General features: G+C 38.5%; 1 protein-coding gene across 1 annotated transcript in view; it reads left to right on the top strand.

The window, feature by feature from the left end:
• The window catches only part of NBEAL1 (neurobeachin like 1), a 135,334-nt gene that overhangs the window by 32,572 nt on the left and 78,718 nt on the right, over window positions 1–24,044 (top strand). The window contains exons 9-21 of the mRNA XM_060194103.1: window positions 2,868–3,171; window positions 7,235–7,320; window positions 9,473–9,562; window positions 10,064–10,229; window positions 11,304–11,437; window positions 12,933–13,092; window positions 13,193–13,295; window positions 14,344–14,500; window positions 16,537–16,695; window positions 18,133–18,292; window positions 19,725–19,813; window positions 21,797–22,369; window positions 22,676–22,851. Coding sequence (XP_060050086.1) covers window positions 2,868–3,171; window positions 7,235–7,320; window positions 9,473–9,562; window positions 10,064–10,229; window positions 11,304–11,437; window positions 12,933–13,092; window positions 13,193–13,295; window positions 14,344–14,500; window positions 16,537–16,695; window positions 18,133–18,292; window positions 19,725–19,813; window positions 21,797–22,369; window positions 22,676–22,851 — 2,357 coding nt within the window. The remainder of the gene's footprint in view (window positions 1–2,867; window positions 3,172–7,234; window positions 7,321–9,472; window positions 9,563–10,063; window positions 10,230–11,303; window positions 11,438–12,932; window positions 13,093–13,192; window positions 13,296–14,343; window positions 14,501–16,536; window positions 16,696–18,132; window positions 18,293–19,724; window positions 19,814–21,796; window positions 22,370–22,675; window positions 22,852–24,044) is intronic.

Below are 24,044 nucleotides of genomic sequence, written 5' to 3'. Positions count from 1 at the left end.
CTCTTCAGGTAAAAGTTTGATGTATTTAGATGGCTTCTCATTGGGTGCATAGATGTTAATAATTGTTAAGTCCTCTTGATTGACTGATCCTCTGAGTATTAAGTAGTGGCCATTCCTATCTTTTTTAATCTTATCTATTTTGAAGTCTATCATGTCAGATATGAGAATAGCTGTTCCTGCCCTTTTTTGTGGGCCATTGGCTTGTATGATAGTTTTCCATCCTTTCACTTTAAGTCTGTGTTTGTCTTGTTGAGTTAGGTGGGTTTCCTGTAGACAGCATATTGTTGGGTTGTATTTTCTGATCCTTCTTCCTACTCTGTGTCTTTTAGTAGTTGAATTCAGGCCATTGACATTTATTGATATCAAAGATTGAAGATATTTTAACTCCATTCTTGTAGAGTTTTAGAATGTTCTTATATATGTCCTATTTTTGGTGGTCTGACTGTTTATAGGAGACCTTTCAGAACTTCTTTCAGGGCAGGCTTGGTGATAGTTGATTCCTTCAACTGTTGCTTGTCTGAGAAGGTTTTGATGCCTCCATCTAGTCTGAATGACATTCTAGCAGGATATAGTATTCTTGGTTGAAAGCCTTTCTCATTGAGCACTTGATAGATATCTTGCCATTCTCTTCTGGCCTGTAGTGTTTGTGTGGAGAAGTCTGCTGCTAATCTTATGGGTTTTCCTTTGTAGGTGACTCTTTGTTTTTCTCTTGCATCCTTCAGGATCCTTTCTTCATCCTTATTCCTTTCCATTCTAAGTATGATATGTCTTGCTGTCTTTAGGTCTGGGTTAATTCTGTTTGGGACCCTCTGGGCTTCTTGAATCTTTATGTCTTTGATGTTGTCTAGACTAGAGAAATTTTCAGCTATTATGGCCTAGAGAATTGTTTCTTCCTCTCCTTCTCTTTCTTCCTCTGGTATGCCAATAATGCGTATATTGTTTCTTTTGAAGTCATCCCATAGGACTCTGTTGTTGTTTTCAGGATCTCTTAATCTCTTTTTGAGATCTCTTCCTTCTTTTTTAGTTGTCTCTAATTCGTCCTCGATCTTGCTAATTCTGTCTTCAGCCTCATTGATTCTATTCTCTCTGCCCTCTACTGTTTTCTGTAGTTCATCTATTTTGTTGCCCTGTTCTGATACTGTTTTAGCTTGTTCAGCTAGTTGCGTTCTTAGCTCAGTGATTTCAGCTTTCAGCTCTCTAATAACCATGAGATAATTAGTATTTTCTTCCATAGTCTCATTTGTTGTTCCTGTATTTCTGATTACAATTTTTTCAAATTCTTTACTCACTTCTGTGATTATTTCCTTAGCTAGTGTTTGGATGTTGAACTCGTTATTTTGTGCTTCACCCTCTGGGTAACTTTTAGCTGGGTCTTGTCCTGGTTCGTTTCTTCAATATTTCTTCTTGTTGTTTTAACCATTTTATATATTACGTTATGAGTTCCCTCTCTCAGTACTTTTCAAATACTGATCACTATTTTCTGGATTGACTTGTGTCTAAGTAAGTTAATTGAAGGGTTCACAGTGGTGGAAGTGAACAGTTGTTTCACTAGTATTTTAATCCCTGAGTTGGAGCTCAGTGGTTTAAAAGCCTCTTTTTTTTTTTTTCTTCTGGGTAGGCTATGGGAGCCTGAGGGCTTTTAAACTATAAGTAGGCTTCTTAGCTTAATCACTGACTCCTCACCAAGAGATAAAGCAGGGTATGGCAGAGATAATCCAGTGGTTATGCAAAGAGACTTTCACATCCCCAGAGCTATGCCACGGAGGTAGAGGTCTTCTCCTGAGTTTCCTGGTTAGATCTCTGTCCCCTGGTATCCCTCCCTGTCGCTGCTTCAGATTCTGAGGGCAGTAGCAATGGAGACTCAAAGTTGCATTTGGTGAGTCTCTGGGGCATCCTCTCCTCCCCTCAGCTGTCCCCTTGTTGGTGGAGCAGACTGGAGATGGTGTCTCAACTGATAAATTGCTGGACTGTTAGCAGTCACTTAATCTCTTCCTACTCTCCTCTCTCTCACCAGCCACACGTGTTTGTACTTACTGATGATTTAGTGGGTTCCTGTGGTCATTCTAGTCCTGTCTTGTTTCTAGTCCCGGGTGGTCTCCTTTGGTATTCCTAGTTGATCAGGGAGAGGAGAGGAGAGGAGAGGAGAGGAGAGGAGAGGAGAGGAGAGGAGAGGAGAGAAAGAGATCTGCGCTGCTCGTAGCTCCGCCTCTGAAAGTCCTCTCCTAAGATAGACTTTTAAAAACACATTTTATTTTCGAGAGACAGAGAGATAGAGACAGACAGACCCGAGAGCTCTAGTCTATCATGCATTGAATCGACCTTCCCGTGGTGCATCCCGTGAGTACCCATTCATTGGGGAAACTGACAATCCTTCCTAGCCAACTGAATCCACATGGATCCCAGTCACTTTCAAAGCCATTAACTGGCTACGGAAGAAGGGCAAACGCTAGAAGAAGAAGAAGAAGGGTGCTGGGATTGAATCTGGGACTTTTGTTGCCTGAAGCATGAGTCTTTTGCATAGCTATTATGCTGTTTTCCCAAGCCAGTGAAGTGATTCTTAAATAACATTAGTATAAAAGTGCCCTGAGAATTTTTTTAAATTGCCACTGGGGCTGTTGGAGCTAGGTCAGCACAAATAATCCACTGCTTTCAGCTGCCATTTTTCCCTTTTTTCCTTTCCATTTTATTTGATAGAACTGAGAGGAACTGAGAGAGAAGGAGATAGGAAGAGATAAAGATAGGCACATGTGCATCTCATGAGCTAGCAAAATAAATCAGTTTTCAGTCTATTTGCTTAATTTTTTTGCATTACATTATTTTAAATGATCAGGATTAAAATTGTGTCTTATTTGCTTCTTAATTTTCAGCCTTTTATTTCCTGCTGTATTGGTTCAGCTGGGCAAAGGACTACCACTCCACCACCATCCCAAATTCCAGATCCACCTTTTTCTTCTCCTATTACGCCTCATCGGGCATCATTTGGTGGAATTCTGTCATCAGCCTCCTGGGGAGGAACAACTGAGAAATCAAAACTGGTTACCAAATTGATATCAGCTGGAACCCAGGACAGTGAATGGGGCTGTCCCACATCTCTAGAGGGCCAGTTAGGTTCTGTCATCATCTTTCATGAAGCGCTACAGCCTCCTCAAGTGAAAATGCTATATTTGGCAGGTGAGCATGCACGAGTCTGCTCTTCACTGAGACCCAAGTAGCTTGCTTTAGCTGTTGCCTAAATATATGTGGTCTGAAGAGTTATTTATTTATTTTAATTGTAGCTGAAAGGGAAGAAAATGCCCACCACAGATCATGTCTTATCCCTTTTACTAAGATATCATAAATATATACCAAATATAAGTTTAAGGTGTATAATGTGGTTTGATACACATATATGCTATAAAATTATTACCATAATTAAGTTAACACCTCTATCTCCTTATATAATTACCTTTTCTTTTTTAAAACCAGAGTACTTCTCAGCTCTGGCTTATGGTAGTGCAGGGGATTGAACCTGGGGCCTGGGAGTATGTTTGCATGACCATTATGCTTTCTCCCCTGCCATTCTTAATTATCGCTTTTATTCATGTGTTGGTAACATTTAAGGTCTACATTTTCAAGTATCTTATGCAGTATTACTACTGTACAACTGTGCTGCTTTGGGGTTAAGCATAAATAATGTGAATCTTTGGGAAATATTTCAAATATTACCCATATTATTCTGTTGGAACCTTTTTGAATTAAGGCCTGGCCTAATGACATCAGTCCACTTGAAGACCTTATCTACAAATAAGCCATATTGAGTCATAAATCTTCTGTACATGAACAGAGGTTGTGGGTATGGGTGGGTTGAGGAACAAATAATTAAGTCCATAGTGGTGATGGTTCCATTTGACAGATTTTTTGAACCAAAGTACTGCTCAGATCTGGTTTATGGTTGTGCGGGGGATTGAACCTGGGACATTAGAGCCTCAGAGAGTCTCTTTGCATAACCATTATGCTGTCTACCCACCACTAAGTGACAGATTTTGGTTAATTGATGAAACAAAATGTAAGGTTGTTCTAAAAATTTTTTTATTCATAAAATGGAAATATTGACAATACCATAGGATCTGAGGGGTACAGTTCTGCACATTTCCTACCACCAGAACTCCCTATCCCATCCCCTCCCTTGAAAGCTTTCCTATTCTTTATATCCCTCTGGGAGTATGGACCTAGGATCATTGTGGGGTGCAGAAGGTGGGAGGTCTGGCTTCTGTAATTGCTTCCCCGCAGAACATGGGCGTTGGCAGGTAGGTCAGTAATCCCAAGGCTGTTTTGTTTGTTTGTTTTAAGAAATCATACAACTGATTCTGAACTCATTTCACAATAGCATTTTTGTTATTTATTAATATACCTGAAACATTCATGAAGGCAGTAGAATTAGGAGCTGCTAGATAAAATTAGAAGCCCAGGTTTTTTTTGTTGTTTTATTTGCTTTTTCTTTTGTCCACTACTTTAAAGATGCATGGTGGTTACTTAAAAAAACATTTATTTATTTATTTATTCCCTTTTGTTGCCCTAGTTGTTTTATTGTTGTAGTTATTATTGTTGTCGTCATTGTTGGATAGGACAGAGAGAAATGGAGAGAGGAAGGGAAGACAGAGAGGGGGAGAGAAAGATAGATACCTACAGACCTGCTTCACTGCCTGTGAGCTGCTGCCCAAGTCCCGCATAGTGGTTGTTGCAACTCTTTTCAAAATTTATCTTAGTAAAATATTGAGAAATTAAGTCTTTAAGTTGTTATTTATTGATATATTCTACAGAAAAACTCATTATTTATCAAACTGCCCCCTTTTACACTACTTGGAAGTTCCAAGATGAATGGAACTGTCAGACTTTCAAAATCTGTATCAAACTTCTGTCACTACTTTAAAACTCTAATTTAAATATTTTGCATTCACTCACTTATTAGAGACAGAAAAAAACTTAGATAGAAAGGAGAGACAGGGAGTTGAGCAGTAGCACAGCAGGTTAAGCGCACATGGTGCAAAGCGCAAGGACCGGCGTAAGGATCCCGGTTCAAACCCCCGGCGCCCCACCTGCAGTGGGATCACTTCACAAGTGGTGAAGCAGGTCTGCAAGTGTCTGTCTTTCTCTCCCCCTCCTCTCTCCATTTCTCTCTGTCCTATCTAGTGACAACAACATCAATAACAACAATAATAACTACAACGGCAATTAAAAACAAGGGCAACAAAAAGGGAAAATAAATATAAAAAATGATAATAAAAAAAAAGAAAGGGGAGATAGAGAGGAAAAGAGAAAGACGCCTGCAGCATTGATCAGCACTTGTGAAGCTTATCTCCGACCCCCTTGAAGGTGGGGACTAGGGGTTTGAACCCAGGTCCTTGTGCATGATAAGATGTGTGCTCAATTGAGTGATACCACTTGGCCCCTCAAACATTTTAATTTAAATAAGTTCTAAGTTAGTAACATCTTTCAATATAATTACTATAGTTATATAGTTTTGATTACGTTACTGTTCTCTGCTTGCAATTTCGCTTTTATAATGTTGATTGCTATATAGTGTTCAGAATGATCCTTTTAGTGACAGTATATTTCATTGGATTCATCATACATTTTACCTATGTTGCTCATAATTTTATGTTGTGAACTTCAAGTTGAAATGTGATACTCTAATATATTCATAGTATTTTTTACAGGTTTAAATTACCTAGCCTATGTCAATTTCAGGATATACTACCAAAGTGTTTGAGTATTTTTATACCTTTTAATACAGAGGTTCTAATCTGTTTTCAAAAGGAAATATACCAATTAATAGTGCTTGTTGGTAATGCATTAACATGCCACATTCATTACAAGTGCATTAAGATGGTATGGTATCTGCTGTTTCCTTCATTTAATTTTTTTTTTAAATTAGATAGAGCCAACCATAAATCAAAAGGGAGGGGGTGATAGAGAGGAAGATAGACAAAGAGACACCCGCAGCCCTTCTTCACCACTCATAAAGCTTTCCCCCTACAGATGGGGACTGGGGGGCTCGAACCTGGGTCCTTATGTAATACATAAGGATATAATACATTGTAATACATGTGCTCAATGAGGTGCGCCACCACCTGGCCCCCATTCCCTTCATTTTTTATATAAAGTGGAACCTTGTTTTAATTTACATTTCTTTGACATATTTTTAATTTTTTAATCTTTGATATATTTTTTTCTCCTCCAGGGTTATTGCTGAGCTTGGTGCCTGCACCATGAATCCACCGCTCCTGGAGGCCATTTTCCCCCCCTTTTTGTTGCCCTTGTTGTTGTAGCCTCGTTGTGGTTATTATTATTGCCATTGTTGATGTTGTTCGTTGTTGGATAAGACAGAGAGAATTGGAGAGAGGAGGGGAAGACAGAGAGGGGAGAGAAAGATAGACACCTGCAGACCTGCTTCACCACCTGTGAAGCGACTCCCCTGCAGTTGGGGAGCCGGGGCTTGAACCGGGGTCCTTGTGCCAGTCCTTGAGCTTTGCGCCACATGCACTTAACCCACTGCGCCACTGCCCGACCCCCTATCTTTGATATTTTTAGTAAAATAAAAGTCTTCTCAGTTTGTTTCATTTGTATGCTGTCTTATCATACATTGCTTTTGTTATTTTGTCTTTATTTTTTGCCTCCAGGGTTATCGCTGAGGCTCAGTTCCTGCAATATGAATCCACTGCTCCTGGAGGCCATTTTTTCATTTTGTTGCCCTTATTGTTATTGTTGTTATTGCTGGATAGGACAGAGAGAAATTGAGAGAGGAGGGGAAGACAGAGAGGGGGACAGAATGATAGACACCTGCAGACCTGCTTCACCACTTGTGAAGCAACATCATGTGACCCCCTGCAGGTGGGAAACCGGGGACTCGAATAGGGATCCTTAGACAGGTCCTTGCACTTTGCACCATGTGTGCTTCACCTGGTGTGCTACCACCTGCCCCCTTATTTTGTCTTATAAACAAGAACTGACTTAAATTAGTTATTAGTTATTTAATGCTATGTAAAATTTCCTTTCTGCAGTGGATACAGATCCATCCAAATTTTTTGGGTTTGGGGCAAGTTGGAGGTGATTGTCAAAGAAAATACATTTGACTTGTACATTTTAACTGTTTGTGTACTTGAATAAGCTTAATTTCAATTTTTGTTCTGATTACACAGAATTCAGGAGGCCGTATATACTCAATTATGTGTCTATGTGTATAAACAATTTTCAGGTCCAAACTGTTTAAGCCCTTGGAAATTTCAAGATACTGAGATAGCTGACCTGCCTGGTAATGTCCTACTTCACTACACTGCAAAGGTCCGTGTAAATGCATGAGCTGTCTGTCTGGTGGTATTGGGCTGTTGGAAAAGTCATGATGCACTCTATGACACTAGTTCATTTTTGGAAGTACTAGAGTCATTCACATCTGTGTTACTGTTATGCCACTTGACAAGTGACAGTTATTGCTTCATTTAAAAAGAAAATGAACAATTTGGTTGAATTTTGGAGATTTTTTAAAAAAAAATTTTTTATATTTATTCCCTTTTGTTGCCCTTGTTGTTTTTATTGTTGTAGTTGTTGTTGGATAGGACAGAGAGAAATGGAGAGAGGAGGGGAAGACAGAGAGGAGGAGAGAAAGATAGACACCTGCAGACCCACTTCACCGCCTGTGAAGCGACTCCCCTGCAGGTGGGGAGCCGGGGTTCGAACCGGGATCCTTATGCCGGTCCTTATGCTTTGCGCCACCTGCGTTTAACCCGCTGCGCTACAGCCTGACTCCAGAATTTTGGAGATTTTATATCAAGTTGAAGATGGAAGTCCAAAGTGCATTCTTGCCATATTTTACTGTCTTACTTCCACAAAGGGAAGAAATTTTTGTCAAGCTTGTGAAAAGTTGCATAAAGTTTATGGACAGTGTTCTCTGAGATCAGTGTCAAAGATGGTTCCTGAAAGGCCATGCTGGTGATTTTGATCTCATTGATGCTTCTCGGTCAGGGAGGCCCAGTGAGGTTGATGAGAACAAAATAAAAAGCATTGACCGAGCGGATCCCTGGTTACAAGACACGAGAGGTTGCAGAAACATTGAACATGGTCAAGCAAGCACTAACAACCACCTGAAGCAGCTGGTATATGTAAGCAAGCTTGATATGTGGCTTCCTCAGGAATTCAAGTGTGTTTGACGTGCAGATGTAGTAATCGTCGGTGATGGCGCATGGAACTTGAGAAGAATGATTCCTTTTTGAAGTCAACTGAGAAGTGGATTGTTTACCACTATGTGGTCCATAAGAAGTCTTGGTCTTGATGTGAGGATTTGCCTCCAAGGACATTGAGAGCAGATAGTCGTCAGAGAAAGGTTATGCTCTCAGATGAGATGGGCGTGTTCTGCCTCGTATGGCCGTTGACAAAGTCACGCTTTCAGTGTGGTGGGGTTTTAATGTTGCCCTGTTTTTTGACCTCCTACCAAGGAACCAAACAATCAGTTTGAATGTGTACTGTTGGCATTTGGACAAGTTCGGATGAATCCATCACCTAGAAACAGGAGCCGCATTCCATCACCACAAAATGACACCACGTACAGGTTTTATTGCCCATTAACAATTACTGGAGCACGGATGGAATGTGTCGTAACACCCACTGTACTCACTTGCCCTTGCCCTGTCAGATTTCCACAGACAGGCAACAGATCATTTATTGATCTTTGTCCTCTATATAAATAAATGACCTTTGAAAACCAAAAAAAAACAAAACATCCAAAACACATGGCACAAAGCTCAAGGACCATTGTAAGAATTCCGGTTCGCTCCCCCAGCTCCCCTCCTGCAGGGGAGTTGCTTCACAGGCGGTGAAGCAGGTCTTCAGGAGTCTGTCTTTCTCTCCCCCTCTGTCTTCCCCTCCTCTCTCGATTTCTCTCTGTCCTATATCCAACAACGACGATATCAATAACAACTACAACAATAAAACAAAGGCGGCAAAAGGGAATAAATAAATATTTTAATAAATAAATGACCTTTGAAAACAACAACAACACAAAAGTCATGACTTTTCCAACAAACCAATAGTTATTCTATGAAGTAAAATTCATTTTTACTCCTTGTGTCACTTCAGTGGGTAGTTGAGACAGAGGGGAACTGAACACATTGTAATTTGGTGGGCTGGAAGGTAGCTCACCCAGAACACCTGCTTTCCAAACTTGGGACACTGAGCTTGATCTCTGCTACCACATGGGAGCCCTAGGGGAGGCACTGGTAGAGCTGTTTTACAGATCCAGTCCATGGCCAACTATTTAGCCAGGCCTAGGGTCACTGCTGTGATCTGACCTCCACTCAGTTTACTCTCATTTCCTGACATATTTTTCTCTGTTTAGTGTTCTATTTCTTTTCAATTAATGATGAAACATTTCATATATAACTCATTATATTTTGTTTTCTTTATTTCTAATTGGTTGCCATATTTTCCCTTTTGTTCTTAGGCATGTAAAAATGCAATCTGTCTTGATTTATCTGCTAACTCTCTGCATGGAAGATTAACAGGAAACAAAGTTGTGAACTGGGACATTAAGGTAAGTTAATGATAATGAGAGGCAACATACTTTGTGTCTCTTACATCATTGATATTTCACTATAAAGTGATTTGTTTAAGCTTGGAATTCCTTAATAAAAAAGATAAAGGTGTAATAAAATTGCTCTGAGACAGTCTCTATTATTAATGATGGGTGTCTACCTTGAGACTAATCCTTTTTAAATTTTTTAAAAAATATTTTATTTATTTATTAATGAGAAAGGAGGAAGAGAATGAACCAGATATCACTCTGGTACATGTGTTGGGGATCAAGCTCAGGACTGTATGCTTGAGAGTCCAATGCTTTATCCACTGAGCCACCTCCTGGACCACAAGATTAATCTTTAAAACAGATGTCTATACACGGCTCCTTTAGTTTATGTTATCCTGTATATTGCCCAAGGTTTTAGCAAATTGTATTCTTACAAATATTATGTGGTTACAAAGTGAAAAATTGCTATTGTTTTACAGAAGTAAAAAAAAATAGTATTTTTTTTTCCAGGACATCATAAACTGCATAGGTGGATTAAATGTGCTCTTCCCTTTATTGGAACAAATCAGCCATATTTCAGAAAGACAGATTCCTGAAGGATTAAATGAAAGCACAACTCCTGAAGTGATAACACCTGTAGAAGAAGATTGGGTGGTACTGACAGCAAAGACATCAGGTATTGAGAAAATTAGCACAAAACAGTCACTGCATTGTATGGTAATTAGTTGCTACTATTTGGAAAAAGTGAATTATTTGTAACGAAGGTAGTCTGTTCCTATTTTTTTTTTTCCTCCAGGGGTATTGCTGGGCTCGGTGCCTGCACCATGAATCCACCGCTCCTGGAGGCCATTTTTCCCCCTTTTTGTTGCCCTAGTTGTTGCAGCCTCGTTGCGGTAATTATTGCCATTGTTGACGTTGCTTTGTTGTTGGATAGGACAGAGAGAAATGGAGAGAGGAGGGGAAGACAGAGAGAGAGGGGAGAGAAAGATAGACACCTGCAGACCTGCTTCACCACCCGTGAAGCGACTCCCCTGCAGGTGGGGAGCCGGGGGCTCGAACCAGGATCCTTACGCCGGTCCCTGCGCTTTGTGCCACATGCGCTTAACCCACTGCGCCACCGCCCAACTCCCTGTTCCTATTCTTATAAGCACTGGTCAGAGGGTTGGTAATACTTGGTAATACTTCAGTTAAAAAAAACAGAAACTTAAGATGTTGGTTTGCTGTTCATCTTTAGTGTTTACTCTTAGTGGAAGTCTAATCAAATTGCTTAATTTATGGTAGAGAAAATATTTGCACGTGTATATAAGTATACAATATACAGTGCTTGCTTTCTTGCGTTCTTCTTTTAAATATTTTTATTGTTGGAAAGAGACAGAGAAATTGAGAGGAGAGGGTAAATGAAGAGCTAGAAAGAGACAGAGAGACCCCTGCTGCCCTGCTTCACCACTTGTGGAGCTGTCCCCCTGCAGGTGGGGACCAGGGGCATGAACCTGTGCCCTGGTGCACGGTAAAGTGTGTGCTTAACCAGGTGCACCACTGCCTGGCTCCTTTCTCTTTCTCTCTCAACCTCCCCCTTCCATCTCTGTTTCTCTGTCTCTATCTAATAAGTGAATAAATAAAAAATATTTAAATTAATTAATTATTCTATAAGTGACCTTTGTAGGCAGATTTCTGATCCAATTTCCTTGGTTGTTAAAGTATGCATTATGAAAATGATTGATTAATTAATGTCATGCTCACAATTCCACAGAATCAAGACTAGAAAAAAATTTAATCGCCACATTTATCTTGATTGTGAAGCACTTTATTCAAAGACATCCTATTAACCAAGACAATCTTATTCACTCCCATGGAGTTGCTACACTTGGTGCCTTACTTCAGAAGGTGAGCTAATTAAGATTGATGTCATTGATTCTTCTAATTAGAAGCTTCTGTTGACTTTTTTTTCCCATCCTGATAAGTCAGTATATATATATATATATATATATTTTTTTTTTTTTAATTTTTCTTATTATCTTTATTTACTTATTGAGAGGGAAATTGAGAAATTGAGAGGGAGGGAAAGACAGAGAGGGAGAGACAGAAAGACACCTGCAGCCCTGCTTCACCACTCATGAAGCTTTCCCCCTGCAAGTGAGGACCAGGAGCTTGAACTTGGGATCTTGCACACTGTAACACGTGCACTCAACCAGGTGTGCCACCACATGGCCCCAGTCAGTATATTTTTATTAAGTAATTTTAATAGTTATTTAATAATGATTAACAAGATTGTAAGATAATAGGGGTACAATACCACACAGTTCACACCACCAGAGTTCCATGTCCCCTCCCCTCCACTGGAAGCTTCCCTATTCTTTATCCCTCTGGGAGCATGGGCCAGAGTTCTTTTTGGGGTGCAGAAAGTGGAAAGTCTAGTTTCCATAATTGCATCTCTGTTGGATATGGACGAAGTCAGGTTGATGCATACCCCAACCTGTTTCTACCTCTCCCTAGTGGGGTAGGACTCTGGAGAGGTGAGACTTTGGTACACATTGGTGAGGTGAAAGTTGCCTCATTGTAGCTTAACATATATTAATGGGTTGAACCTAAGATCATGAAAATCTGGTACATAAATCTCTGTGCTATTTTCCTGACCCTATTAGCAACTTTTGAAAACTAGTATTAAATTTCTTTGTATGACAATTATTGCTCTTACATAACATTATATAATCTTTGATATATATGACTTAGTTAGCGTTGGTATTTTATTTATTTATTTATTTGCCTCCAGGGTTATTGCTGGGGCTCTTTGCCTGCACTATGAATCTGCTGCTCTTGGAGGCTATTTTTTTCCTTTTGTTGCTCTTGTTGTTTATCATTGCTGTAGTTATTATTATTGTTGTTGTCATTGTTGTTGGATAAGACAGAGAGAAATAGAAGAGAGAAAGACAGAGTGGGGGAGTGAAAGATAGACACCTGCAGACCTGCTTCACCACTTGTGAAGCGATCCCACTGCAGGAGGGGAGCCGGGGGCTCGAACTGGGATCCTTAAGCCAGTTGTTGTGCTTTGCGCCTTATGCATTTAATCTGCTGCACTACCACCAGCCCCCCAGCTTTGGTATTTGGGATATTTGATAAATTCAAAATTCTATTTTAGGTATGTGACATTAGGAATGTATGTCCCAATGTTAATATCCAAAAAGACTATTTCAGTTGTTTGTGCTTTTCTTAAGATTTTTACATTTAATTTATAGGCCTGGAGTATATTTACTTACTTATGTTTATAGTTAATTTAATCATTTATATATGTTCTTATCCAATCATGTGAAATAATATTGTTTAGTGACAACTACTTAGCCTGAACTGTACAGAAACCTCTTGTATAATACTTGGATTTCAGGTGCCAAGTATCTTGATGGATGTTAATGTATTGATGGCAATTCAATTACTAATTGAGCAAGTCTCATTAGAGAAAAATTCACAGCTTCTTCAACAAATGTATCAGTATTTGCTTTTTGACTTCCGTATTTGGAATCGTGGTGATTTTCCCTTTCGAATTGGTAAGAGCAGGCTATTAGATAAAATTTTATATTTTTTTGATTAACTACATACCTGGCTCTATTTTAGGTATATAATTTAAGAATGAACTTCCTCTTTTAGGTCATATACAGTATCTTTCCACCATTATCAAAGACAGCAGAAGAGTTTTTCGCAAGAAGTATGGTGTGCAGTTTCTCCTCGATACACTTAGGATTTACTATGGGTATGATGCCCTTGATCCTTCTTAATGTCATAATGTTTCTGTCTCATTTGATTAAGCCTGTAGACTATTTATTTTTTAGTAATTCTGGTATCTTTTAATGTCAGAGGGACAGGACAATGTGGAGTTTAAAATGGTGAACAATGAGTCACATCTCTTGTATTTTAAATTTACTTATTTATTATTGGATAGAGACACAGAAATTGAGCAGGAAGGAGAAGATAGAAAGAGAGACAGAGAGACACCTGCAACACTGCTTCACCACTTGTGAAGTTTTCCCTCTGCAGGGGTAGGCTAGGGGCTTGAACTTACATCTTTACTTACTATAATGTGTGTGCTTAACCCGGTGCGTCACCACCTGGCCCCTCATATCTTGTATTTCATTAATTGTCTAGCTGCAGGCAGATTTTTCAGTTTTTCTGTGCCTGTGTTCTCAGGTCTGAAAGGAGATGATAAAACTGTGATATCATTTGGTTGGTTTGAGAATTTAAATTAAATTAATTAGTAATGTGAAAGGGCACTTAGAGCTGTGTATGCCTCATTATAAGGCCTGAATAGTGCAAATTGTTAGAGTAATTTAGATTTTTTTGAAACTTCAACTTGAATTTTTTTCCATAAAAAGAAAAGTCAAAATATCATTTACATATATGTATCCAACAGGGTTTGCTGGCTCTCAGTGCCTGAACAATGAATCCACCACTCCTGGAGAACTTTTTTTTTTCCTTTTTCTCTCCCCACCCCCTTGATTTGATAGGACAAAGAAATTGAGAGGGGAGAGGGAAATAGGGAGAGAGAAAGTGTGACATCTGCAAAACTTGCTTCACCACTTGTGAAGCTTCCTCCCTTTAGGTGGGACGACCAGGAGTTTGAACCTGGGTCTTTGCATTTGGTAACATGTATGCTCAAGTGGGTGTGCCACTGCCTGGCCCCCAAATATCATTAGTTCTAATGATTGCGTGGAACATCGTTTTAAAAACATGCATGCTTCTGTGTAAAGTCCTTCATATAAAATGTGATATTTCAGTTCTTGCACTTTTACTTTGTCTTTCAGGAGTGGCTGTAAATATACTGAGTTGTCTCTAGATGATATTCGAACAATAAGGACTTCTTTGTATGGACTGATTAAATATTTTCTATGCAAAGGTGGAACTCATGAAGAGATTCAAAGTATTATGGGTTATGTAGCTGCTAGCAGTGAAGAAGAACAGGTATTATACCCAAATGAAATTTTGTCTTTTTCTTTTTAATATTTAAGGTGCTATAAAACTGAAAATATTTTACTCATATACAGTGTTATGCAGTGAAAAAAGTAATTTTTTATCTCCTAACCAAAAATTTTATAAAACAGATGATAATATAATAATATTTATTGGGGGCCTGGTGGTGGCACACCCAGTTAAATGCACATAATACTGTGAGCAAGGGTTCCTTCCCATCCTGTTCCCCACCTGCAGCGGGGATGCTTCACAAGCAGCAAAGCAGGTCTGCAGGTGTCTTTCTCTCTCCCAGTCTATCTCTTCCTCCTTTCTCAGTTTCTCTCTATCCTATCAAATAAAATAGGGGGAAAAAAAGAATAGAGAAATTGGCTGCAAGGAGCAGTGGGTTCATAGTGTAGGCACCAGGTCCCAGTGATAACCCTGCAAACAAAAAAATAAGTTATAATAATTTTTAAATTAGTTAGAAAATAATGTGTAAATAATTAGTTTGTCTAGCAGTTCTAAAGCCCCCCCATCACATAGTTATATATTCATCTGTCATCAGAGTTACTGAGTTATAGATTCATAAAACATAGTTAACTTTTTTTTTTCCACCATAGCACTGCTCAGCTATGAACTGTGGAGGTGCTAGGGGACTAAACCTGGAACCTTTGGTACCTCAGACATGACAGTCAATTTGCAGTACCATTATGTTATCTCTCTAGCCCTAAAACATAATGATAGTGTTTATATTTTGTGTGAATGTGTTTCTCTTTTTAAATACTTTTTTTAAATTTTATTTATTCCTGGGGGTCGGGCGGTGGCGCAGTGGGTTAAACGCATGTGGCGCAAAGCTCAAGGACCGGCATAAGGATCCCGGTTCAAGCCCCGGCTCCCCACCTGCAGGGGAGTCGCTTCACAGGTGGTGAAGCAGGTCTGCAGGTGTCTATCTTTCTCTCCCCTCTCTGTCTTCCACTCCTCTCTCCATTTCTCTCTGTCCTATCCAACAACGAACAACATCAACAATGGCAATAATAATAACCACAACGAGGCTACAACAACAAGGGCAACAAAAGGGGGAAAAAATGGCTCCCAGTAGCGGTGGATTCATGGTGCAGGCACCGAGCCCAGCAATAACCCTGGAGGAAAAAAAAATTATTTATTCCCTTTTGTTGCCCTTGTTTTTTTATTGTAGTTATTATTGTTGTTCTCGATGTCATGATTGTTGGATAGGACAGAGAAAAATGGAGACAGGAGGGGAAGACAGAGAGGTGGAGAGAAATACAAACACCTGCAGATCTGATTCACTGCCTGTGAAGTGACCCCCCTGCAGGTGGGGGGGGGATGGAACTGGGATCCTTCCGCCAGTCCTTGCGCTTTGTGTCCTGCGCCATGTGCGCTTAACCCACTGCGCTACCACCGGACTCCCTTTAAATACTTTTTAATGCACTTTTCAGTTATGCCTCAGAAAGAGAGACTTTTCTAGCAGAAAGTGGAGACACTTTATACCACATGCATAGGAGAAGCTTCAGCACATATCAGTGCTTTGGTATCTTTCCTTCTCTCTTACTCTTTTTCTCTATCTCCCCCTTTCTCTCTACTATTAAAAGAAAAAAAAAACCCACTGGGAGTAGTAGAATCATGAAAGTATACAAAGCCCTACTGGGGGGGAAAAAGACACTGATTTTCAAAGTATGGTTCCTGAAACCATACTTGATATCTGAAACTTATCAGAAATGTGAAAATATTCTGAGCTTTTCCTAGGTAAGTTGATGATCCCAGGAGCATTTTTATGGAAGAGATGAATTTTCTTATGGACAGTGCTGGGTAGGACTGGTGCAGTGTTAAATATGGGTAGAGAGGCTACATAAGAGGAAATGAAGGAAGCCAAAAGCATAAAGGTTTGCTGAACTGGCTCAGAAAACACCATGCGTCCCATTTATGCTAGAACACTAGGGCAAATTATGACTTAAAGAACTTTATGACTTATAGTGATGTATAATATGCTTCCGAAATGAATGTGGTTGTTTTGTGTTGACTTTTTAAAGCTCTTTGGCATTTTGGATGTACTCTTCAGTCTCCTACATACCAGCCCAACTAGAGGTCAGCTTTTCTTACTGCTATTTGAACCAGGAAATGCCGACATACTTTATGCCTTGCTCTTAAATCAGAAGTATACTGACAGACTAAGAGAAATCATTTTTAAGGTACACACATTTCTTAATCATCTTTATTTTGGGGATATTATAGGTGCCTTAATTTATTTGCAGCCGATCTGTTTTGTGCAAGTAAATTATTTTTCCATGCCTACTGCTGTTTAACTTGTTCCATTTGTTTTGGCACAAATTATATGATCAGTCATCTCAACAGAAAATCTTCCTTGTTAGATGCTCCTCAATATAGAACCTTTCGTTTTCTTGTAACTGATGGTGGGTCTGTGTGGCAAATTAGACGTTTAAGCAGTTCATAACTAGCCTTGTGTGATACTCAGTGTCAGACACTGAACACTTTTCATTTATTAGCTTACTTAGTCCTTGTAAAACTCAATGAGTTGGGTATCATTAGCTCCTTTTTACAGATGAAAACAATGAAACCACAATGAAAATTAGTGTGTTGTCAAAAGATACAGATTTATTTTCATTTAGTTATCTAAAATATTCAAAACTTTGAGTTTCGGTGGAAACCTTCTAATTCACCTTTTTTGTTAACTGAAACCAGAGGAGTCAGTCATGTTTCTACTGTCAGATACAGTCCTCCTTCATGATTTGTTATTTTGATCATAATTACTTGTCTTATGACACTTATTTCCTCTTTTATTTTTTTAATGTTGTTGGTGTATTAATGAATCACAGTATAGTTGTTGACACATGGGTACAATTTGTCATCTCCCTTTAATGTCCACAAACACAGTTATTTCCTCTTACATTATTGCTTCTATGGGGTCATATTTGGGTTGCTTATATATGGAATTCCTAAATTTGGGAGGAAAAAAAGATACAGTAAAATAATCATCTGATATAGTCTCTGTTAAGGCTACCCTTTACAACTTCTGCTCACATCAGGATTATTTACTAGAAAATAAATGCTTTGTCCAAAAATGTCAGGGTAGGGATTCCTTATGAGATTATTCTTCCAAGATAATCCTTCTCATAAAAGGTTTCAGTATTTCAATTTAAAAAATATGATCTCACACCAGTAAGTATGAGCTTACTAATTTAGCCAGATGCATAGGTTTCTTCATATAATCATACCTTATTTTAACTGTTACTTAGACTACTATATCTAGATATATCTTTCAGTTTATAACACATTTTTGTGTCTCTTGCAAGCTACTGTGTTTATTTTCACACAATCCTTAACCAATAAAATAGTAAATAATTTCTTCTGTTTTCCAAGAAATATATGTTATCATGGGTTTTAAACATAGTAATTATTCAAATGCATATGTGTCTTAGTCCAGTGTATTCTTAAATCCACTTTTTTAAGTCATAATATGATTTGGACACCTCTACTAGTATAGGGGCTTTTGTTTACTTAAGGAATATAATGATGCTCCCAAAAAACAGTACAGTAGCATATTATTTAATTTCAAATTAACAAAATTATACTCTTTATTGAGAAAAGTGTGTTACTGTTATAACCAGGTCTTGGAACAAATGTTGAAATGCACTAATGTTTATGAAAGAAGCAAGCAGCGTATTCGACTCAGAGAAGTTGGTTACTCAGGACTGGGACTACTTCTTAATGAAGCACCTATTAATATTTCTCTTATAAAAAACCTCATAAATCAGATCCTAAATACAGGTAGGACAAAGGCTGATGATACTGATAAATTGAAGGAATGTTTTTCATGCCAGTTGCTTCGTTGTTTTTTGGTTTATTTTCCTGAAAAATTTCTCCTTCTTCCCCAAGTCCTGTGGAGTGGTAGAGCTATGTTACGGTATCTCTCCTCCTCTCTTCACATTTCTCCCCCTTTCCAGTCACATCTTCTATCTTTAAGAAAAGAAAACAATAACAACAACAACAACAAAAAAAAACACTAGGAGTAGTGGAATTGTGTGTAGGCACGGAACCCCAATGATAACCTTGAAAGTTTAAAGTGTGTGTGTCTGTGTGTGGCACAGGGCATGAGGTTAAGGGAGTAATTTGTCTTGACTCAATTTGCTATATTATTGACAAGATGTTACACAAAAATGTAAATAATGGTATAAAAGCTAAGAAGTATGAACAGTATTTTCATGTAATCAAATAAAAGAACAATTACTTAGGGCTCCCTGAAGCATTCTGTACTTCATTTCTTTTTATTTTAATATTTTATTTATTGTCTTTAATAATTGTATTGGCAAGAGTTAATGGTTTACAGTACAGTTGTAGACACATGACTATAATTTTTCTTTTTTTAATCTTAACAGGGATTTTTAAAATTATTTTTTACTTTTTACTTATAAAAAGGAAACATTGACTAAACCATAGGCTAAGAGGGGTACAGTTCCACACAATTCCCGCCACCAGAATTCCATATCCCGTCCCCCATCAAAGATGTCCTTGAGGTTTAGGTGGGAAAGTGTCCCACCAATGTTTTCCTCTAAGTATTTGATAGTTTCTGGTCTAATATCCAGGTCTTTGATCCATTTGGAGTTGATTTTTGTTTCTGGTGAGATAAAGTGGTTCAATTTCATTCTTCTGCATGTTTCAACCCAGTTTTCCCAGTACCATTTATTGAAGAGAGCCTCCTTCCTCCATTTAATACTTTGGGCCCCCATATCAAAGATTATATGTCTATAGGTGTGGAAGTGGTTATAATTTTTCATCTCTCTGTGATAGGTGCTTGCAGAAGACTCTAGCTTCCCCCCCCATTAGGTCTTTTTCCACAATTATGCACAAGGGCTCCCACACCTTCTTTAAACCCTCTTTCCCCCTCCTTCCCCAGGGTCCTTTGGGTTGGTGCAATATACCACACCCAGTTCAAGTTTGTATGAAAGTTTTTAAAAGCAGATCTTTCAAGTTTTTAATACACACAAAATGTGAGTGATGAATAAAGCTACTGTGGAGACCATTTCAGGTGTATGTCTAGCTTATCATCATGTTTTTCACCTCATGCTTACACAGTGCTTTGTCTCATTTGACAAATGAAAATGAAACAGTTATTCTAGCATTTACTTAACTGTTACCTACTATTCTTTTCTTTGTTTACCTCTGGAATTTAATTTTAATATTTTGTTTCTTCCCACCACAGATCCTACTATTAATTTCAAAGATCTGTTAGCTGTGGTATATATCTCTCACAGAACACATATAAACATCAGAGTGGCCATTTGCAGAAAGGTTAGTAAGATTCTATTTATTTTTAAATATTTATATATATATATATTTAAATATTTATATATTTTACCAGAGCATTGCTCAGCTCTGGTTGATGGTGATTGAAACCTGGGACTTTGGAGTCTCAGGCATGAGAGTCCCTTTGCATAACTATTATGCTATCTCCTCTGCCCACTTAGTAAACTTTAAAGATACAGTTTTAAAATAGTAGTTATAAATAACGTTGAGTATTTTTTACAAGATGTAACATCTTCTTTATTTTTTACTGGGCAGTTTAATGGTTTCTAGTACAATATATAATTTGGGGCCAGGGAGATCACATAGTGGTTATGCAAAAGGCTTCTGGGCTTGAGGCTCTGAGGCTGCTGTCATATGTGTACACAGTTTGTACCTTCCCATGATCTGTGTCAGCAGTCATGTCCTCCATCAACATGTCATTTTCCTCCACCAGAGGACACTGGTTCTCCCTTTAGATTCATTGATGGTATTCAGCTATAATCACAAGACAGCAACATATGCAACCTTAGGTTCTAGTTTTCCTTTTCAAAATAAATTTTTTTATTATCTGAATAGTTTGCCAGGGACCTTCAATGATTGTGACTGGGTTTTTTTGTTTTGTTTTTTTTTTAGAGAAGTAATTTGCAAGATAGTTATCACATGGGTATAATTTCTCATCCTTCTGTGATAAAATGTCAGCACACGGGGGTTGGGCGGTGGCGCAGTGGGTTAAGCGCACGTGGTGCAAAGTGCAAGGACCAGTAAGGATCCCGGTTCGAGCCCCCGGCTCCCCACCTGCAGGGGAGTCGCTTCACAGACGGTGAAGCAGGTCTGCAGGTGTCTATCTTTCTCTCCCCCTCTCTGTCTTCCCCTCCTCTCTCCATTTCTCCCTGTCCTATTCAACAACGAACAACATCAACAATGGTAATAATAATAACCACAACGAGGCTACAACAACATGGGCAACAAAAGGGGGAAAAATTGGCCTCCAGGAGCGGTGGATTCATGGTGCAGGCACTGAGCCCAGCAATAACCCTGGAGGGAAAAAAAAATGTCAGCACACCACTCCTCCACCATTGTGTATAGGGTCCCCAACACCCACTGAGTGTGCTCTCATGTTCTCTCTCTCTCTCTCTCTTTCTCTCCCAGCCCTTGGCCCCTCATCCTTGGTCTTACTGCAATTAATTAATTTTTTTCTCTGACGAAATTAAATTAGTGACATAAGTGAGTTATTTGCAATCATGTAATTGATATCTTTTTTCCCTTTCAGTAAATATTTTAATATACTCCTGCTCTGCACAGTGACTAGTATGTGGATTAAACACAGTATTTCTCTTCAGATAGTTCATAATTCAGTTAAGAACATACTTAAAATTTTTTTTTTTGTCTTCATTTGCTGGATAGAGAGTCAGAAATTGAGAGGGGAGGGGAAGATAGAGAGGAAGAGAAACAGAGAGACACCTGCAGCACTGCTTCACCATTTGCAAAGCTTTTCCCCTGCAGATGGGGACCAGGAGCTCGTGTGCTAAACCAGGTGACCCCCCACCACCAGGCCCTTAGAACATGCTCTTTTTAAAGTGTGTAACCCCACATTATCTTTAATTAAATTAAATTAACTAATTAATTTGCCTCCAGGATTATTGCTGGGGCTTAGTGCCTACACAATGAATCCATTGCTTCTGGTGGTCATTTCTCTCTCTCTCTCTCCCTCTTTCTCACTCTCTCCTTCTCTCTTTTTTCCCCTTTCTTTATTCAGTAGGACAGAGAGAAACTGATATGGAATGGGCAGATAGGGAGAGAGACCGAGAGACACCTGCAGTCCTTGTTTCACTGCTCATGAAACTTCCCCCCTGTAGATGGAGAGTGGGGGTTCAAGCCCAAGTCCTTGGGGATGGTAACCAGATTATCTGTTTAGTAAACGAAAGTAAATTGTTTTATGTAAAGTACTATGTACTTTTTTGACAAATTTTGTATTCTTAATCTCTGCAGATTTTACACATTTTACAGTCCCAGCAAGATGCAGCACACCAAATAGCTCAACAAGTGGGCTGGCAAGACACCCTAGTTAGGCTTTTCTTAAAAGCAAATTTTGAAAATGGAAATACTCTTCACAAACACAGTAGAACCATCTTAGTGAAAGACAATGATAAAGATGTGCCAAATGAAGATATTAAGAGAAACTTTGATGAAAAGACAGATGAGGAAAAAAGCTCCTTTGCCTCAGCCCATGTGTCTTCAGATCAATGGAGTTTGGAAGACAGACAATCTCTTGACTCGAACATACCATTATTTCAAGAAGATAGCTCTGTGGGAGAATTGTCCTTCAAATCAGAGAATCAAGAAGAATTCTGGCCTAATAACCATTCACATTTGAGTTTAGATCTCAGTGGAGTTGACTCCTGTGAAATAAGCGATAGTGGAAGTCAAATACCAGACAGCCTACCAAGTACACCATCCCCAATAGAGTCAACTAAACCATTTTCTGTGCCGTCTGACAAAGAAAGCAGCATCACAAGTGAAATGGACTTGAGTGATGACTTCTTTTTACTTGAAAGCCAAGAGGTAAATAAGCGTCCTTATTATCCTGTATCTACTATAGACTTCTAATTCTTAGAAATAAAAGTAATTATTGAAAGTTTCATATATGCATATCCTAACCTTATGACTATAAATTCTAAAAGCTAAAACGGGACTATATTTTGAGTGTCTTAAGAACAAAGGTTGCCACCTATTCATCTTTTCAGCTTTCGGGCCATCATTTAGTTACAGCTTCATCAAGACATTTGAAAAATATGTTAAATGGTTTTTATCAGTATATGTGATGGTTCTTCTGTCTACTAATTTAATACTGCTTTGTCATTTCCGTAGAAATGTGAAGAGGAACTCCTTCAATTGTTAACAAGCATTTTGAATTATGTAATGTGTAAGGGCCTAGAAAAATCTGATGAGGAGACTTGGATTGAACGGGGACAAGTATTTTCAGCACTAACTAAACCAGGGATATCCAGTGAGCTTCTTCGACCATCAGATGAAATTAAACTGAAGTGAGCATTCCTTTTGTGACTTCCTCTCACTTTTTTGGAGTGGGTAGGGGTCAAAAGAAAATTCACTATTTGACATGTTTTCAGTTAGTATAGAGAAAAAAGAAACTTTATACTTAGCCTCATTTCTTTTTTTTTTTTTTTTAAGAAATTTTGGACTTCTTAAAAAATATATTTATTTACTCCCTTTTGTTGCCCTTGTTATTTTATTGTTGTAGTTGTTATTATTATTGATGTCATCATTGTTGGATATGACAGAGGGAAATGGAGAGAGGAGGGGAAGACAGAGAGGAGGAGAGAAAGATAGACACCTGCAGACCTGCTTCACCGCTTGTGAAGTGACTCCCCTGCAAGTGGGGAGCCGGGGGCTCGAACCAGGATTCTTACACTGGTCCTTGGCTTTGCGCCATGTGTGTTTAATCCGCTGCGCTGCTTCTCGACTCCCCTTAGCCTCATTTCTATCTTTTATGATACTATTAGAATCTAGAGACAACTAATTCCACTGTGAGGCTTAAATCTTATATTGAGTTGATTTGAAATGGTTACTTGTTCCTTGTTTTAAGTTGGTTTTTGCAATTAGTGAGCACTTGGTATGTTGTTTTCTACAGTCTTTTCCAAATGTGAATGTTTCGGGGGAACATTTTCATGAAATTTAATTCCATACAAAGCATAATAAGGTTTTGTTGCCAAACTCCTGTAGTTTTCAGTGTTAAAAATACTTTTAAATATTTCTATAATATGAATTATTTCCATAGATTTTTATTTTCAGATAAGACAAGTAAATATTACTTACCCTTTTAGTATTTTAGTACTAGGTATAGTAAATACAAATAGGTAATTCAAAGATTTAAGAGGTATGTCACTGGGCAAGAGAGGTAGCATAATGGTTTTGTAAAATACTTTTATGGCTCAGGCTCCCAGGTTCAGTCCTTGGAATAGCCATAAGCCAGAGCTGAACACTGCTTCAGTTATTTATTAATAAGAGGTACTTATTTATGGTATTTATGGATTAATAATGATTTATTGAGAAATGCACATTATTCATTAATAATAAATGATTTTAAAATTGCTTCATTACTGTTTAATTCCATTTACAGTGTTTTCTGACCAGTGATAATATATCTTTGGAGAGTATATTTTTAAAGATACTATCCTGTTTATTAATAGTGTTATATGCTCCTTTCTTTCTTCCTTCC

Source organism: Erinaceus europaeus, chromosome 7 (genome assembly GCF_950295315.1).
Source record: "Erinaceus europaeus chromosome 7, mEriEur2.1, whole genome shotgun sequence".
Classification (NCBI taxonomy): Eukaryota; Metazoa; Chordata; class Mammalia; order Eulipotyphla; family Erinaceidae; genus Erinaceus; species Erinaceus europaeus.
Note: the sequence above shows the minus strand (reverse complement) of the source record. Positions and strands in the feature narration are given on the sequence as shown.